Raw genomic sequence first — 16,922 nt, forward strand, 5'->3', positions numbered from 1 at the left:
GCCTTCCTCTACCTACCACTTCCCCAGTGGCCCTTGCCAGACATCCCCTCCCCTGGCAAAGTCAGAAGCCTCAGACTTTAGGATCCACCTCCAGCACTGCTGCAGCTCAGTGGGAGTGAGGTCTAAGAAAGGAAAAGGAGGCAGACTTCTCGAGCTTGAGCTCGAGTGAGGGAAGGGCTGGAGCCTGCCAAGCAGGGTGCAGACTGCAGTGGGGAAACTCAGAGGCAAAGGTGAATTCTTTATCCACCTCTACCACTAACCTCTCTCTGGGTGGATTTAGGACCTTCTCACCGCTGGGCCCTGGGGTCCTGGAGACACAGGGAAGAACACTGACCTGCGTTTTGTGGATGCGGGGCTGCCAGGGATAAGAAATAACCTTGATTTGGAGTACTATAGAGTACCATGCTACCATAAAAAAGAATGGACAGGCTGTAAGTATATTGGTATGAAATCCTTTACAAGGTATGTGAAGCAAAAACAGCAAGGTGCAGAGTAGGGTGTAGAATATGTTAGTAACTAGAAGGGCAAGTATATGCAGAATGCAGCCACTTCTCTCCACTGCTATGGCTGTAAGCCTGCTATAAGCCACCAACACATCTGGCCCCAATTGTGCCCATTACCTCCTAAGAGGTCTCCACTGTTCTACCCTTGGTCCCCTAAAGGCTATTCTCAACCCAGCGCCAGTGTGAACCTTTTAAATAAAAAAAACCAGTTCATGCTCAGCTGCCTGCAACAGTTCCTTATTTCACTCAGCATACAATCTCAAGTTGTTACCATGGCCTACTAGGCTTGCTCCAACTCCCACCCCTAGCTCAACTTTCTCTTTTTCCATAGCACCTATCACCTAATAACATCAATGTGCTTGTTTTTATGTTTATATTTTCTGTCTCTACCCACCAGCACGCAAGCTCCATAAGTATCAGTTTAGTTCAGTTGCTCAGTCGTGTCCGACTCTTTGCGACCCCATGAATCGCAGCACGCCAGGCCTCCCTGTCCATCACCAACTCCTGGAGTTCACTCAGACTCACGTCCATCGAGTCAGTGATGCCATCCAGCCATCTCATCCTCTGTCGTCCCCTTCTCCTCCTGCCCCCAATCCCTCCCAGCATCAGAGTCTTTTCCAGTGAGTCAACTCTTCGCATGAGGTGGCCAAAGTACTGGAGTTTCAGCTTTAGTATCATTCCTTCCAAAGAACACCCAGGGCTGATCTCTTTCAGAATGGACTGGTTGGATCTCCTTGCAGTCCAAGGGACTCTCAAGAATCTTCTCCAACACCACAGTTCAAAAGCACCAATTCTTCGGCGCTCAGCCTTCTTCACAGTCCAACTCTCACATCCATACATGACCACAGGAAAAACCATAGCCTTGACTAGACGGACCTTTGTTGGCAAAGTGATGTCTCTGCTTTTGAATATGCTATCTAGGTTGGTCATAACTTTCCTTCCAAGGAGTAAGTGTCTTTTAATTTCATGGCTGCAGTCACCATCTGCAGTGGTTTTGGAGCCCAAAAAAATAAAGTCTGACACTGTTTCCACTGTTTCCCCATCTATTTCCCATGAAGTGGTGGGACCGGATGCCATGATCTTCGTTTTCTGAATGTTGAGCTTTAAGCCAACTTTTCCACTCCCCTCTTTCACTTTCATCAAGAGGCTTTTTAGTTCCTCTTCACTTTCTGCCATAAGAGTGGTGTCATCTGCATATCTGAGGTTATTGATATTTCTCCTGGCAATCTTGATTCCAGCTTGTGCTTCTTCCAGTCCAGCGTTTCTCATGATGTACTCTGCATAGAAGTTAAATAAGCAGGGTGACAATATACAGCCTTGACGTACTCCTTTTCCTATTTGGAACCAGTCTGTTGTTCCATGTCCAGTTCTAACTGTTGCTTCCTGACCTGCATACAAATTTCTCAAGAGGCAGGTCAGGTGGTCTGGTACTCCCATCTCTTTCAGAATTTTCCACAGTTGATTGTGATCCACACAGTCAAAGGCTTTGGCGTAGTCAATAAAGCAGAAATAGATGTTTTTCTGGAACTCTCTTGCTTTTTCCATGATCCAGCAGATGTTGGCCATTTGATCTCTGGTTCCTCTGCCTTTTAAGTATAGGGATCTGTTTTGTTCTCTGCTGTATTCAAAGCAGCCAGAATGGCATACAGCAGATGCTCAATAATATATGTTAAATGAAAGAATGAATCTTTTGCCATTTGCAACAGCATGGTTGAACCTGGAGGGTATTATGCTTAATGAAATAAGTCAGAGAAAGACAAATATGGTATGTTATCACTCACGTGTGTAATCTAAAAAACAAAACGAATGGATATAAGATACAGAGAACAAACTAGTGGTTACTAGTGGAGAAGGAAGGGGGAGGGACAAGATAGGTCTAGGGGATTAAGAGGTACAAACTACTATGTATAAAATAAATAAGCTACAAGTATATTTTGTACAGCACAGGGAATATAGCCAACATTTTATAATAACTTTAAATGGAGTATAATCTATAAAAATTTTGAATCACTATGCTGTACACATGAAACTAATATAATATTGTAAGTCAACTATACATCAATTTAAAGAACTTAACAAAAAATGCTGTCCAAGAAACAGGTCACCATGGTTACCTCTGGGGAGGAAAGCCAGGGGATAGGTGCTAGGGGATAAAGAATTATCAGAGTTCTTTGCTCTAGGCATATATTACTTTGACAAACAAAGAAAAAGAAAACAAGCCCAGGGGAAAAGGAGTTAACTAAGAAGTCTGAGGAAGAGCTGGTCCCTGGCAGTAGGAGAGGGTCGCATACACCACCTCCAGGCCAGTGTCCCAGGACAGAATGGGGCAAAGGCATAACTGGGCCCCAGAGAATGCTGGGTAGAGATCCGAGGGACACTTTGGCTGGCTCTGAGGTTGTGGGGGTCTGAGTGGGCATGTCAGTAGGCAGGAGCAAGACGATGTAAATAACTGGTGTGTACTGATCCCAGGGAGTGATTCAGGGAGAGCATGTATTGGTGGCTGCCAAGGGGAAGCGAAGACTCAATTCTGCTCATTCTGGCTGTGTCCTGTGCATTGTCATAAGCCTGCAGGACAGCTTTCTCTTGCAGCTTTGTGTGTGAGCTAGAGGAGCAGGGCTTGATCTCTGTAAGCTGGGAACTAGTACCAGCTCAGTGCTTTCCCCAAGATCTTCAGGGGCAGGGAGCTGGCTAGATCAGGTCTTCTATTTAGGTTCCCAGCCTTACATGGAGGGCCTCATAAGGACCCCACCCAAGCTAGACTCCTCCCTTTCTACAAGTTGGGAGGAACCCGGCCTTTCCACCCAACGCCCTCCCCACCCAGGCACCAGTGAGTCAGGAAACCTGGCTTTCAGTCTTTCTATCCAGGACAACCTCCTTTCCTCCCTGGGTCCCAAACTGTTCCGGTGCTGACTTTTTCTGATTCCCCTGTAGACATTTAGAACTTTCGGTCTCAAGGCCTATTTATTATACATATAGTTCAGTGATTCTCAAACAGAGAGACTGGGGGCAGGCCATTCCTGGTATTGGGAGGGTATGGTAAGATCAGCCATCTGGGCCAGTAGGCTCCCTGAGCCAGACTTGGAGGAGTGCCAGGTCCTGCTGCAGTCTGACTGGGGTCCTAGCCAGCAGGCCAATCTCCTGTGCACCAGAGGTGCGCTGGAGGTGGGGGCTGGGAACGGAGGCCCAGAGATGAGGCAGGTCTGACAGACGGCACAAACTGGAACCAGGATAGCACTTCACTCGGTGTTTGTGGCCCATCCTTGGTCAAGCACATCTGGCTCCGGGAGTCTTGATGGACGCTGGACTGGGTGCTAAAAAAAGAAGAATGGGAAGCTGAGAGGCAGGCTCTGCCACAGAAGTTGCAACCATGCCTCCTGTCTGTCTGCCCTACCCTGCCCACCTGAACAATGCCGGCCATGGTGCCCATGGAGTGGAGGCAGGTCTCTGCCACCATTAATCCAGCAGCTCCTTGATACACCAGCAGCAGAGGAGGATGTAGGCCAATTCCTTCAGGGTCCGCTGCAGGCCCTCCCACCCTGTGCCCATCTTCATGATGGGAACCCGAAATCCAGTGTCTCTCAGGACTCCTCCGAGGGAGAAGGGCAGGGTCTGGGCTAGGGGCTGTGTCCGGGGCTGCATGTGGGCTGCAGCTGAGGAAGGGTGTGGTAGCTTCGTCCTGTGCCTTTTATCTTCATTGTCCCCACCCACTTCAGACCTCATGACTGTGGGCACAAGGGCCCCAGGGTCTAGCACAGGGAAGGTTCTGGGCCCGAGAATGGGCTGAGTCAGCCCCTGTGCCCAGGGATGCTGGGATGGGGTTAGTAGGAGGGCCTGGCCACTCCATCTTTCATCCTCCATGGCCAGGCCAGCTCAGCTTCCCTTTTTCCAGCCTGGGTCTTGAAACCCTGGGTCTACTGCCTGGTTGTCCCTCCCCCCTACCCCCCAGGGTTGGCACTACTCCCTGCTTCTGCCCTCTAGTGGGCTCCTGCTGAGGCTGGCACTGAAAATCATCAGTGAGAGCTCCTTTCCAGCCTGCTCTCCCCCACATCCCCCTTAGAGTGAGCACTGGGGGCTCCGAGCTGCCAGGGCCTGGCTTCCTTTTGCTTCTCCCATTCCCTGAAGCAGGAAGACAAAGGCACAGCCAGAGCAACAGGCACAGGAGAGGTGGTTTATTGACTGGTTAGACCCCAGGACGGCCTCCTTCCTTCCCTCCTTGGAAAGGGCGGGAGTGGGAGGTCACGTGCGGGAGTTCCGCTCCTCGTCTTCGTTCTCAAGCAGGTAGGCCGGACGGTAGGTGGGCTGTCCTCCTGGGCTCAGGCACTTCAGGGCCGGGTTCCGTACTGTGTTCTCCCGGCTTCCCAGTGACGTGTAGCTGGGGGTGGGGGGGGTGGGGTGGGGGGGCGGAGGGTATGGTGGGTTTGTGGTGGGCTTGGTGTTCCCAGTCCCAGCACCCTCATGCCTTCCACATACCCATCCTGTTCCCCCAACACCTTACCCTCGGTCATACAGGATACAGTAGGGGACAAACAGTTGGCGCAGAAAGTCCCAGATGTCTCTGTAGGTCCAGTCCTGGGAGGCCAGCGTCAGAGCAGAGTCACAAATACTCCCCCTCCCACATCTACCCAGGAAAGGGCCTATCCCGGCTCTTTTGCTCCCCTAGCATCGGAGGGAGGGCCTGCTACTAAACTCTCCGGTACATCTTGCTCCATGTACGCCAATCAATGAGAGAAACCATCCCGTCCCCTCCCCATTCTCAATCCCCCTCTGCTGGCATGTAATTTCCAGGAAGAAAGGGAGAGGCTGTTTAAGGCTATTTGTGTAAGCCTGTGCTGTCCAGTAGAACTTTCTGCAATGATGGAAATGGTCTGTATCTATGCTGTCTAACATGGTAGTCATTTGACATAAGACTAGTACAACGTACAACTAAGGAACTGAAGTTTGAATTGTATTTAATCAAAAAATTGAGATATAATTCATAAGCCATGATATTCATCATTTTAAAGTATACAATTCAACTTTTTAAAGCAATTTGTATTTCATTTCAATTAATTACAATTCAAGTGTAAATAAATGGCTCACGGCTACCATATTGGACAGCACAGGTCTAAGACACTGTTCAGTCCACAACTTGCTGTTGAATTAGTGCTCAATAAAACCTGATCAAAAGGCTGAATGAATAAATACCACTGCCTACCTTGGCCGATGGGGCTATTTCATCCAAGCCCAAGGGTCTAACCCTCCCGCCCCAGGAAGCCAGGGTGCAGTGACTGACAGAGGACAGGAGACTGAAGGCGAGAAACCCCCTTCCCCATACCAGGAGTGGGTTGATGCGCATGAATGCAGGCCAGCCTGGGTCGGTGGGGCTGAAGGGGCAGAGGCTGCAGGAGTAGGGGTCAGTGCGGCGGGTGCCCATCAGCACAGCCTCCAGCTGGGGGTGCCGTGCCTGCAGCTCACTCAGGGCCTGCTTCATGTCTCCCTCAGCCTCCAGCACCTGCAGATTGTACCTGAGGAAGAGCGCCGGGAGTCAGGAGTGGGCCCTGCCAAGTCCCTCTGGGATCCCAAATCTCCAAGGCCCCTAGTACCTCTTGATGGTGTCCTGTAGAAACTGCTCCAGCTCAGGGAAAGGGGAGATGCTGCGGATATACAGGATCTGAAGGGGCTCCTGAGCATCAGGGCACTTCCTGGGGAGGAGGCAGGATCCATTGGCTTGCCAGGATGGGCAAGGAAACACTCCCCAGAGAGCTTGCTCTGTTCCCTTTGGCCACTGGGATAGATACCCTCTCCTCCCTTTTCCCTTTCTGTCCTTCTCATCTGAAGGGAAGAACCCATTTCCTCTGGCAAGCCCACTCTGATCTCTCAAACCTGGAGCCCACACCTGTTTCTAATATGTAGGCCTTACCTCCTCGACAGGACTGTGACTTCCCTGTGGTCGGGGAAGGTGGCTGGTACATCCATACCCAGGGCCAGGTAGGTGTCAGATGCTCAATAAATATGGGGAGGATCAGAACTGGTCACTGTTGCTACCACCCTGCCAAGCCCCACCCAGACACCCCTCTTCCTTCCTGCTTCTTAGGATGGGGAACTAGCCAATGGGGCAGCTCTATCTCTGGGGTCTGCCTCCAGGGGGTGAGCTCACCTCTGCACTGCGGCGTGGAAGAGGTGCAGGAGGGCAGTGCAGTCCTTGCCCCCATTGAAGCCCACGCAGAGCTGGGTGAGGCTGTACCGAGCCAGGGCAGTTTCAATGGTCTGGAGGGCACCTGCCACCTTCTCCCCCAGAGAAGACCCTGCCAGGCAGGCAGGGAAGAGGGCATCAGTTAGCTACATATGGCTGTCAGAGGGCAGTGGGGGCCAAGCTGCCCTTGCTTACGCCCCTCTCTATCTTCCCAGTGTTCAATTCCTTCATCTGCCCCCTGCCTGCCATTTAGCCATACCTCACGGTATTCTTCACCTCAGTGTATTCCCTCTGGGGGTCCTGGTTTCTTTTCATTCTCCTACAGCTCATGCTGCTTCCTTCCCTCTTTCACACTGTCCTCCTGCCCATCTCCTGGTCTAACCAAATTCTTCTTGCATGTGTGCGTGCTAAGTCGCTTCAGTTGTGTTTGACTCTTTGTGACCCTACGGACCGTATTCCGCCAGGCTCCTCTGTCCACAGGATTCTCCAGGCATGAATACTGGAGTGGATTGCTATGCTCTCCTCCAGGGGATCTTCCTGACCTAGGGATCAAACCTGCGTTTCTTAAGTCTTCTGCATTGGCAAGGGGGTTCTTTATCACTAGCGCCATGTGAAAATCCTCCTTATCACTTAGCTTATGTGTCACTCACCCAGGGAAGCCTTCTCCGACCCCAGATCAAGGCTGATCTCCCTGCTGTGGAAATCCCCTCATCACTGACCCCTCATGCACGATTACCTTCTTAACATCCCCCTCTCCTGTTAAAACTCCTTGTCCAGAGCAGGGGTACCTCTGTCCTGTTGCGCTAAACCCCCAACACCCAGCACAATGTTGCTGAAAGGAGGTACTCAATTGATATTTATTGGAAGAATGAATGAATCTGCTGTAGCTATCTTCTACCTTCTCTTGGATCTGCGGCAAGCCTCCAACAGCCCACCACTCCTAAGACCTAGGGTGGCACCAGTGGTCTGGTGCCTTCTGCCCCTTCCCCAGGAGATGCCTACCTGACTCAGTGAGTTTGTACACGGCCTCACCGGCCTGCTCCACGGCATTGGGCACGTAGGGCACCACTGATCCTTGGGGTAGACGGGCGGTCAGGTAGGCCAGGCACTCCTCCAGGGGCCCTTCTTCCTCCGAGTCCAGTGTCAGCTTCACCTGATAGTAGTTGCTGCCCCAGTCAGGGTAGGAACCCAGGCCAAGCCTGCGCCCAAAATGGGCCTGGGCCTCAGCCAGGATGGGGGCGATAGAGGCCTCATTAGCTGCCACATACATTTCCCGCAAGTGGAACTGAACAGCTGTGTTTTGGAACAGCCCCTTCAGCCCTTCCAGCACCCGACGCAGCAGCTCCGGAATTCCCGGGAAGAGGTAGACATTTCGGACGGAGACTAGTGGGAATCGGAAGGGGTGGCCAGTGCGAGGATCTGTGCCATAATGCAGGCGGGCAGAGGTGGGCACCCGCGACAGTTTCTCCCAGCCCGCCCCTCCTAGGGCCTTGATGGCCGCTTCCAGCTCAGGGTGTGGCTTGAGCTCGTCCCCAAAAGCCTGGGCCACTGCCTCAAATGTCACATCATCATGTGTGGGGCCAATACCCCCTGCTGTGAGGACGTGGGTGAAGCGGCTGGAGAAAGCTGTGATCTCAGCTGCGATGGTGGCTACCTCGTCGGGTACCACAGAGACTCGGCACACCTGGACCCCCAGGGAACGCAGTGTCCGGCACAGAAAGTAGGTGTTGGTGTCTTGAGTGTGTCCCTGGGAGATTGGGGATGGGGAAGATGAGCGTGTCAGTGCTATGGGGATGCAGGGCAAAGCAGGAAGGATCAAGCTGCAACTGCCTGCTGAAGGAGCACTCTGCTCTTTGGGGGACACCCACCTCTGGCAGCCCACAAGCCCACACTGGGCCCAAGAGTGGGAAAATCCATGTGAATGGAGTCAGGGGTAATGTGATCCACCTTGGGCTTCCATCTCTGCACTTGGAACTTGACCTCCTCTCTGCTTATGGATTCAATTATCAATTTTATGTGAACCACTCATCCACTTCCTCATCAACCCTGACAGTTTCAGTCCCCTGGCCCCAAGTGCTTAAGGGCATCTTCAGATTCCTGGCCGTTGTTACTTTGGTCAGTGGCATCCTCAGACACTGTCTACAGCCTGTCAGGCCCTTCATGCTGTCAATTCTACTTCTGAAATGTCTCTCCATCTGCTCTCTTCTTTGTTCCTACTGCCACCAAACAGGTCCTTGGCACTTTTCACCTGGATGGTGGCAACAGACCCCTGGCCAGGCTCCCAGTGTCCTGCCACAGGACTCTGCCCCAGGCCTCTGCAGCAACCTTCCTAACATGTCACTGTGATTGTGTCACTCTTGGCTCAAAAGTCACTTGTTATTTCCAACCATATACAGAATAAAGTTCAAATTCCTTTGCAGAATATCTGAGGCTGTGTGTCTCTGGTGTGTACGCATTCTTCTTTTCTAGCCCCATCTCCTTCTACTTCTCTAGAGTTTAGTAGTTAAGGTTGGCTCTGGAGTAAATGTGAATCAAGTTGGAATCCCACCTACCACTTATAGCTGTTCAGGGAAAGCTTCTCAACCTTTCTGAGCCTCAGTCTCATTATCTATTCATTGAGATTTGTAATAAAAGTACCCACATCATAGGGTTGTTGTAAGGATTAGGAAAATCACATATGTGATGTAATACAAGCACACTGCCAGGCCCTAGTAAGCACTCAATATTACTATTACAAACCTGATGCCCACCATGACCTCTCGTGAGACTTCCCTGATCATTCAGAAGAGATTTCCCCCTTCTAGTACTTTCCTTCTATCTCTCCTGAATACTTTGGATCATTTTTCCAAATAGGCTGGACATAACTCTGAAATAATACATGCACCTGTACCTCCTATACACGCTGGACTCCTTGTCATTTCTGTAAAGGTCCTCCTCCCCCTACCATACTGCTTGGCAATTTGTAGGGAATTTGCTACAAGTTTTTCAACAGAGTAATCGAAAGAATAAGGGTCACTTTTCCTCCAATATCTTGGACTCACTCCAGGGCCCTACTGCAGCAAGAGGGCTCCCACCCTGGTTCACCCTCCCTCAAGAGAACGTGGAGCAAGCTCCCAAGGACCGGAGAATGCTGCCCCTCCCCCCTCCTCTGTCCCAGACACACCTTGAGGATCTCATCTCCAACAATGATGATGCCCGCCGTCACGCTGCGCCCTGGCGGAGGTTCAGAGGCCCTAGATGCCATGGTCCTGCCTTCTCTGCCCCTCTGGAAGGCCCTCCAGTAGCCACCCAGACCCCCAATTAGGGGTCGCAAGCATTGGGGGCCAGCCAGGTCTACAGGGCACTGAGGGTCATAGTCTGGGAAGAGGGATTCCGGGGTGGAGGGAACCTGGAGGAGCCAGAAAGGACAATGGGGAAGAGGAGGAGTGCATAGTTTTCCTCACCAGGCCCTTGACAATCGCCTCCTTTATCCCTGTCCGTTTAATAAACGTGTTCTTAAACTCTAGCCCATACCTCTTTCAATGTCTTCTATGCTCCGTCCTAGTCTCCTTAAAATGTCCTTCTCTCCCGAACTTAAAAATGTCTTCTGCTGCAGAGCTCGGCTCCTTTAGGGTCGGCTCTATCCAGGGCATCTGTGCTTTTATAGTTATATGTCTCTTCTCTTTGGGGCACCTGTCCCTTTAAATGTCTACCTTATCCTGGGCCTTGGCTCCTTTAAATACGTTCCCTCCTTACACCACCGACCAGAACTCAGCAGCCTTCTTCTGCAGGCTTCCACACCCTTTCTGGCCCAGAATCCTGTCTTTTCCCGCCACGCTTCAGACTGCTGAGCTCTTCCAGGTTCTCACCTGCCTCTTACTCTTTCACCGGGTCTTTCCCTCTCCTTTCCTCTTGTCTCGGGGCAGCTTCCGTACTCAGAGTCCCGCCTCAGATTCACACTCACCTCATATTAATTGGTTATTTTGGCCGTCGCTCAGACTACTTCTATGGGTCCATTGGTGTAGTCGACCATCGCTCGCGAGCTTTATCCAGAGGGCGGGAGTGGTGCTGGGTTGTTATTGGCGACAACCACGTGGCCACCCTCACCCGGAAGCGAGGGGGCTGGGCCTTAGCCGGGGGGCGGGGCTTTTCTCTCGGGAAAGAACCTGAGGAGTGGAAGGAGCCGAGGGCAGAAGGGGCTCTAAGGTGTTTGTGGTGCTCCTCTTTGGTACTGGAAGTAAGGAGACGCTTGACTCTAACCTCCGCTCAGTGTTCAAATTCTTGCGTGCACATACTATCTGTTACTCATGAACCATGACTCATTCTGAGGAGTCAGGGACTGCACTGGTGTCAAAGGGGATTTTACACTGAAGCAAGTGGAAGTTGGACGGACACCAAGAAAAATTGTCAGGATTGCCCGTGAGTTAGTGAGATCCTGGTGGTGAGTTTTTATTGTGTGGAACTTTCATTTGTCTCTGTTATAAACGATAAAGCTAGCTAATTACTTCAGCTTTTTTGACAACGAAGTCTTGCCCCACCTTGTTCCAGATGGTGCTTTAAACATAACCTCTCCCAGTTAATTGGTCTTGTAGGTACAAGTGAGGGCAGCGACAAAGGGAGGGCCACATGTCCACTTTGGATTCTCAGCTTCCATTTATTTTGTCTCTGGTCTAAAAGTACTTAATACTCCTGTCAATCGTCTGGGGGCCTTTTTAATATGCTGATTAAATCTACAGGATTCTGGCCGTTTGGGTGGGGCCAGAGATCTGCATTTAACAAACGCTCCTGTCATGCTGATGCCATTGCTTTTTGTAGTAAAGGTCTAAAATTTCATGTGGAGAACTACTGAGCCACACTGCCTCATTTTACTCTGCTAAAACCCCTCTGAGAGAGAGATGCCCATTTTACAGATGGGCAACAGGTTCAAAAAGATGAAGAGATGCCACATAAACCCCACAAAAACACTTAAGTGAATGATAGAGCCAGGCTTCTAGAACCTTCAGGTAATAAGCCCAGTTTTGTTTTTCCAATTAAGGGAGTCTCCACTCTAAAAAAACAAACTTGGGCTTTCCTAATGGCATAAGCCATATGCTACAGTATCTTTAATAATCATGGTGATATTTGACAAGCCCCTCCCTGAAATGCCTCCTCCCTACCCGTCAACATCAGCTCTGAGTCTTTTAGTGGGTTCTCAAACTTAAGTGTGCACCAGAGTCACCTAAAGAGCTTGTTAAAACGTCACTGTGTCCAACCCTTAAGAGTTTGATTCAGTAGGTCTAGGGTGGAGTCCAAGAATGAGCACTTCTGAGTTTCCAGGTGATTCTGATGCTTCCGGACCAGGGACCACACCTGAACTGCTGACTACTACTGCTCTAGGAATAAATGAGTGAAAAATTAAGAGAAAGTGGGAAGATTAATCTCCCTTACTTAGCACTACTATTCAAAGTAGAAGGTAAGCTATTATTTGGCAAAATGCCTCTTAAATAGCCAGTTTACAACCGTTTTCTCAAAGCTCAGTGCAGTAACTACCTGTTTAAGAATGCTTGAAATCCCCTCATCCAGGCCATACCCCAGACCAATTAAGTCGACTTCCCTGGGAATGACTCAGGCATCAGCACTTTAAAGCTACTCAGGTGATTCCAATGTTTGGCCAAAGTGAGAACCACTGAAAACACTCCCAAACCACTCTGTGGAGTGAACAGGCCATAGGTGTGCCTGAGCCTTAGGCTGGTCAGGAAGTGGAGTATACTAGCAGCCCCACTTTACCCTTGATAAGTGTCAAGTCTCTTTGTGACCCTATGGACTACAGCCCGCCAGGCTCTTCTGTCCATGGAATTCTCCAGGCAAGAATAGAATAATGGAGTGGGTAGCCATTCCCTTCTCCAGAGGATCTTCCCAACCCAGGGATCGAATCTGGGTTTCCTGCATTGCAGGAAGATTCTTTACTGTCTGAGGCACCAAGGAAGCCCCAAGAACTCTTGTGTGCCCTTCAAAAAACTTAGACTATGTTAATGGCAGTACCCGACCATAGAAAACAACTGATTTGTTTTGATGAGATGATGATGTCCCTATATAACCTCTCTTAGGCCTGTAGTTAGAGTGAAATATATTTCAGTAGATATTTGACAGCAAAGTCTACCTAAAGTAGATTACAAACCAGTTACTTCAATGTTTAAACAAACCTCAATGTTAACAAAGAGCCGAGCTTCATTACCTTACTGAAGAGCATATAATTAGAACCATAATAGTGAGGGTGATGTCCTGGGGGGGGGGGGGGGGACCTTTAACAATTAGAGAATTAGATTATAAAAACTTCCTCTTTAATCAAGGCTTTTAACATGGAACAGATTTCTTGGAATAAAATGGAAAGTTTCCAATATACTGAAACATAAATCAACATACACACAACACCTGGCAGGAAAAAACCCAAAACAGCCAAGTTTACACAATCCCTGGAATAGCCGTGGTCTTCTTAGATGCTTTCTCCATCTGTCAAGCGTGTTCTGCTGGATTCAGAGCTCACGTAGGTTTTGGGGATCACACTTAGCTGAGGCTGCAACCCAGAGAGCACTCACTCATCCAGCTGGGCTGTGGTCCTTCCTGTCAGTTCTGCTCAAGAAGCAAAGCAGTCACCAGCACATACAGTGTATTGAAAATCCTTTAAATATCAAAGTGAGAAACAAGAAGGCAACACAATAATGTCATCAGGAAGATGTTAGCAAGTGAGGACAGCTGTGTAAAGCTTGAGGCTGAAAAGTGGCTCCCCAGCTTCATTTCTTTGGTTTCTTGGGCAGTGGCCGCCGGAACAGCAAGATGTGAGGTTCTGAAAGAGTGAGATCTAAAGAGTAAGTGAAATCACACCATCCCATGCACAACCTATAGTGTATCCCACTCCCTCTTCCCAGCTATCACCATTTAGATCTTTGTAACTAAATAAAGATTTAAGCATATGGCCTTAGAAGCAGACCCAGAAGCCTGGCTTGTGTACCAAGCACAGAATTGTTAATATCGGTTCTCTTGCTATGTTTCTATAGCCCTGGGGTGTCCTTTATTAGTTTTGCCTGATAGTTTGGTGTCTGGTGCCTTATCAAGAAATATACTTTCCTTGGTTTATTTGGAACACATCTCAAAATTCACTTTCTGAAGGAGAATGAAGAAGAGGCCATAACCTCTACACCAAGATATATGTGGTCTTTAAATACACACACACACACACACACACACATATATATATTCTCTGACTGAATTAGAGATTAAAGGAGTTTTTTTTTTTCCCCCCTCCAGTGACAGGTTGTATCTGAACCTCCCAGATACTTTATTTCTTATTTTTGGTCACTCCTGTTTTTCTAGATGGTTGGTGAGTTAAGAAACCCATAAATCATCCCCACCTATCATTCCTTCATTTCCTTGGTCCTACATGGTTGCTTTCTGCCATTGCACTGACCTGGTTCATGGATCATATAATGGACCCATCCCTGACTCTGCTGAACACCAAGATTCCTCCATTCAGATTCAGACATCAAATGAGTTTTAGGGACCAGCTTGGCTATGTCCTTGGGCAACATGACATGCCTGTAATAGAAAAATGGGAAGGTGGGAAATTTGTATCAGTATTGGGTACAATCTATCAGATGAGGGGGGCCAGCAGGTAAAGCCAAGACAGACAAGAAAAGAGAAACCAGTTTGTAATGGCAGGGAGTTTATAAAATCTTATTGTAGTGCAAAGGCAGCTAGAAATAAAGCCCAAGTTACGGGCCAAGTTACATAAATTCTCATGAAAGTATATTAGAAAGTACATATTAATGAATAACACCCGTAAATGAGTGCCAAAATTACAGCCACTTACAGTCCTCTAGTTGATTACTCTTAATATAACGGGAGCCCCAGAACACACACACACACAGTGTTAATAATTAGGGGTGGCTCTGAACAGGGTTGTAAGGAAGGGAGAGAAGTAATTTCAGAGAGGAAAGGCCTATCAGGGAGTGCTGTGTGGAAGAGCCAGAACATAAAATCAACTATATGGAGACGGAAATAGCAACCCACTCCAGTATTCTTGCTTGGGGAATTCCATGGACAGAGGAGCCTAGCGGGCTATAATCCATGGGGTCGCAAAGAATTGGACACGACTTAGGGACTAAACAAAAACAAAGATATCTATTTATACATTTATACTTATATACATTTCTATGGCCTATGTACAAAAATGTCCACAATCCCCTCCCTTATTTTTAAGTTTTACAATTTACAATTTTACAAACACCTGAAGGCAAACATTTTTCTCATAATCCATTTGGTTACTAAATCTTAGATGACCTGAATTTATCTGCTGGTGAAATAAAGACTTTTTTACCCGCCCCTGCCACCAAGAATGAAATAGAAAAATCTTATCTTTTAAAATCTATCCTCATAAGTTACATTTTTCAACTCTGAAAGGATGTGCCACCAGACTTCTTTGGGGGTGACTTCATGCTTTCCTAACCAAGGATAAGTCTCCTTTTATAGCAAAGAAATGACTACTTGAATTGGGGTGACCCAATTGAATTGGTGACCCCACCACCCTCGAGTCAATTCTAGTCTAAATGTCTGAAAACAGCTTACATCCTAACAAGCCCCTGGCATAAAGACTGGCTTCCAGGACTATTTAGACCAAAAAAACAAAACAAACCTTTCCTTAAATCAAATATCACTGCCAAGACTTACATCCTCCAGAGGATGAAACTAATGATGTCTCCCTAGCCCTGCAAAGACATTTTAAGCACACAATTTTAGTTAGCCAAGTTCAGATGTTGACAAAAACAGCTGAGAAAAAGAAAGTTAACTGGGTTCAAACAGGGCTGGAGTGTTTTTTTTCTTTTGGTCTGGTTCGTCGTTGCAGCATGTGGGACCTAGTTCCCTGTAGTTCCCTGACCAGGGATTGAACCCAGGTCCCCTGCATTGGGTGTTTGGCATCTTAGCCACTGGACCACCAGTGAAATCCCAGGGCTGGGGATCTTTTCCCAAGGATTTGACATAAAAATAATGCAAAGTGTTATTTGATGGCATACACCAAGTTCTCCAGAAGGCTCAGAGCCCTGCACTAGGCTGAAGAAACAAGAAAACCAAGCTTCCAGTTGTTTTAACTATTAACGCTTACTACAGATTAGTGGAATGCCAACATTTGTAAAATTATTTTCTATTTTTTAAATTATTTTCTAATCTAGAATTTTGGACTTAGGGTTTATCAAATGCAAACTCTGTACGGATTCCTTTCTTTATCATGCTTGGTAAATCCTACGTGCTCCCACCACAACCTACCTGTACATAGCTCTATCATACCAATTATCATCTTCTTTCTGAAGCCTGTCAGTATTTCCACATATTTTTTAGGTCTGTTGAAAGCAGGGACCGTGGCTTATCCGTGTACTTTAGCAGAACACCTGAAACCTATAAACACTCCATAATTGTTTCCCAAGTAGATGCCCTTCAAACATTTGACGGTGATCTATTAGGGCCATATTAAGTCTTTCCTCAGTGTTCCTGGTCAGTTTTATTCCATTCCAGTTCCTCGAAGCCCCCCTTCCTAAAACAAATCAGACAATCACGCCCCTTTCCCATGGATTAATAAGCAACACTCAGGCTCTCTTAGAACTCCCCTCACTTTGAAGACTCGAAGAAAATTCAAGCTTCGCCTTTGCCACCTTCTCCCAGAAGGCTCTACGATGTGGCTGTAATACAGTCTCAAGAAGGCAAGTTCAGTTTACTCAACTGAGGTGAGAGAATAGTCCAGAAACCCGCAAAGCTGAGGGTGGTCAGTATTCTAACATTCGAACACTCTAACCACGACCACCCACGCCTCCTTCCAAATTCGCTATTACTTTAGAGTTTTTTTTAAATTGCCCCCTACCTTTCGCGCATGCGCCTTACACTCTAAACGCACCCATTCCCGTTAACCTCCCGCGCATGCGCCAACTCTGCTGTTTCAGTCCCCGTTACCAATTCTCGTGCCCTCAGTTGTCAAAACTCACGACCTTGATATTGCCCCCGCGCCGGCACTAACCGGTACTCGAACTCCTCGTCGTCGTATTTGTCCGAATAGTAAATTTGTTTGTGCGACATAATCACTCTGCCTGAGGACCTACAGCCCCGCGCCGCCAACCTCCGAACAACTCCCAGCAGCACACGCCCCCACCCTCTTTGGCCTCGCTTTCAAACACGCCGCCTGCGCTGTCTATTGGTCCCTCTGGAGGAAGGCGGGACAACCCCACCTTCAAGCCTCCGATTGGCTT

At 48.5% G+C, this 16,922-nt stretch overlaps 3 protein-coding genes across 9 annotated transcripts; all 3 read right to left on the bottom strand.

Moving 5' to 3' along the window:
• Positions 1-3,445: 3,445 nt before the first annotated feature.
• LENEP (lens epithelial protein) lies at positions 3,446-4,520 on the bottom strand. The gene is made up of 2 exons (XM_055584153.1): positions 3,904-4,520; positions 3,446-3,814 (listed from the first exon to the last, which is right to left on the bottom strand). The coding sequence occupies exon 1, from the start codon at positions 4,359-4,361 to the stop codon at positions 3,957-3,959; it is 405 nt and encodes a 134-aa protein (XP_055440128.1). The 5' UTR covers positions 4,362-4,520; the 3' UTR covers positions 3,446-3,814; positions 3,904-3,956.
• A 131-nt stretch (positions 4,521-4,651) lies between these two features.
• On the bottom strand, positions 4,652-10,753 carry FLAD1 (flavin adenine dinucleotide synthetase 1). 5 transcript variants are annotated; one of them, XM_055584136.1, is made up of 8 exons: positions 10,619-10,753; positions 9,839-10,063; positions 7,678-8,422; positions 6,640-6,787; positions 6,086-6,184; positions 5,818-6,007; positions 4,999-5,072; positions 4,652-4,875 (listed from the first exon to the last, which is right to left on the bottom strand). In XM_055584136.1, the coding sequence occupies exons 2-8, from the start codon at positions 9,917-9,919 to the stop codon at positions 4,740-4,742; spliced, it is 1,473 nt and encodes a 490-aa protein (XP_055440111.1). In that variant the 5' UTR covers positions 9,920-10,063; positions 10,619-10,753; the 3' UTR covers positions 4,652-4,739. The 5 variants fall into 5 exon arrangements, with proteins under 5 accessions (XP_055440111.1, XP_055440110.1, XP_055440112.1 ...); XM_055584135.1 differs by having other exon boundaries at positions 10,524-10,670; XM_055584137.1 differs by lacking the exon at positions 10,619-10,753 and adding an exon at positions 10,189-10,517.
• A 2,204-nt stretch (positions 10,754-12,957) lies between these two features.
• CKS1B (CDC28 protein kinase regulatory subunit 1B) lies at positions 12,958-16,852 on the bottom strand. Of its 3 annotated transcripts, none has more exons than XM_055584156.1 (3): positions 16,694-16,852; positions 14,099-14,226; positions 12,958-13,263 (listed from the first exon to the last, which is right to left on the bottom strand). In XM_055584156.1, exons 1-3 carry the CDS (start codon positions 16,750-16,752, stop codon positions 13,226-13,228), a joined length of 225 nt encoding a protein of 74 aa, XP_055440131.1. In that variant the 5' UTR covers positions 16,753-16,852; the 3' UTR covers positions 12,958-13,225. The 3 variants fall into 3 exon arrangements, with proteins under 3 accessions (XP_055440131.1, XP_055440130.1, XP_055440129.1); XM_055584155.1 differs by having other exon boundaries at positions 12,958-13,477; XM_055584154.1 differs by having other exon boundaries at positions 12,958-13,492.
• Between the last annotated feature and the right edge of the window lie 70 nt (positions 16,853-16,922).

The sequence above is a fragment of the Bubalus kerabau genome, chromosome 6, assembly GCF_029407905.1.
Source record: "Bubalus kerabau isolate K-KA32 ecotype Philippines breed swamp buffalo chromosome 6, PCC_UOA_SB_1v2, whole genome shotgun sequence".
Lineage (NCBI taxonomy): Eukaryota > Metazoa > Chordata > Mammalia > Artiodactyla > Bovidae > Bubalus > Bubalus kerabau.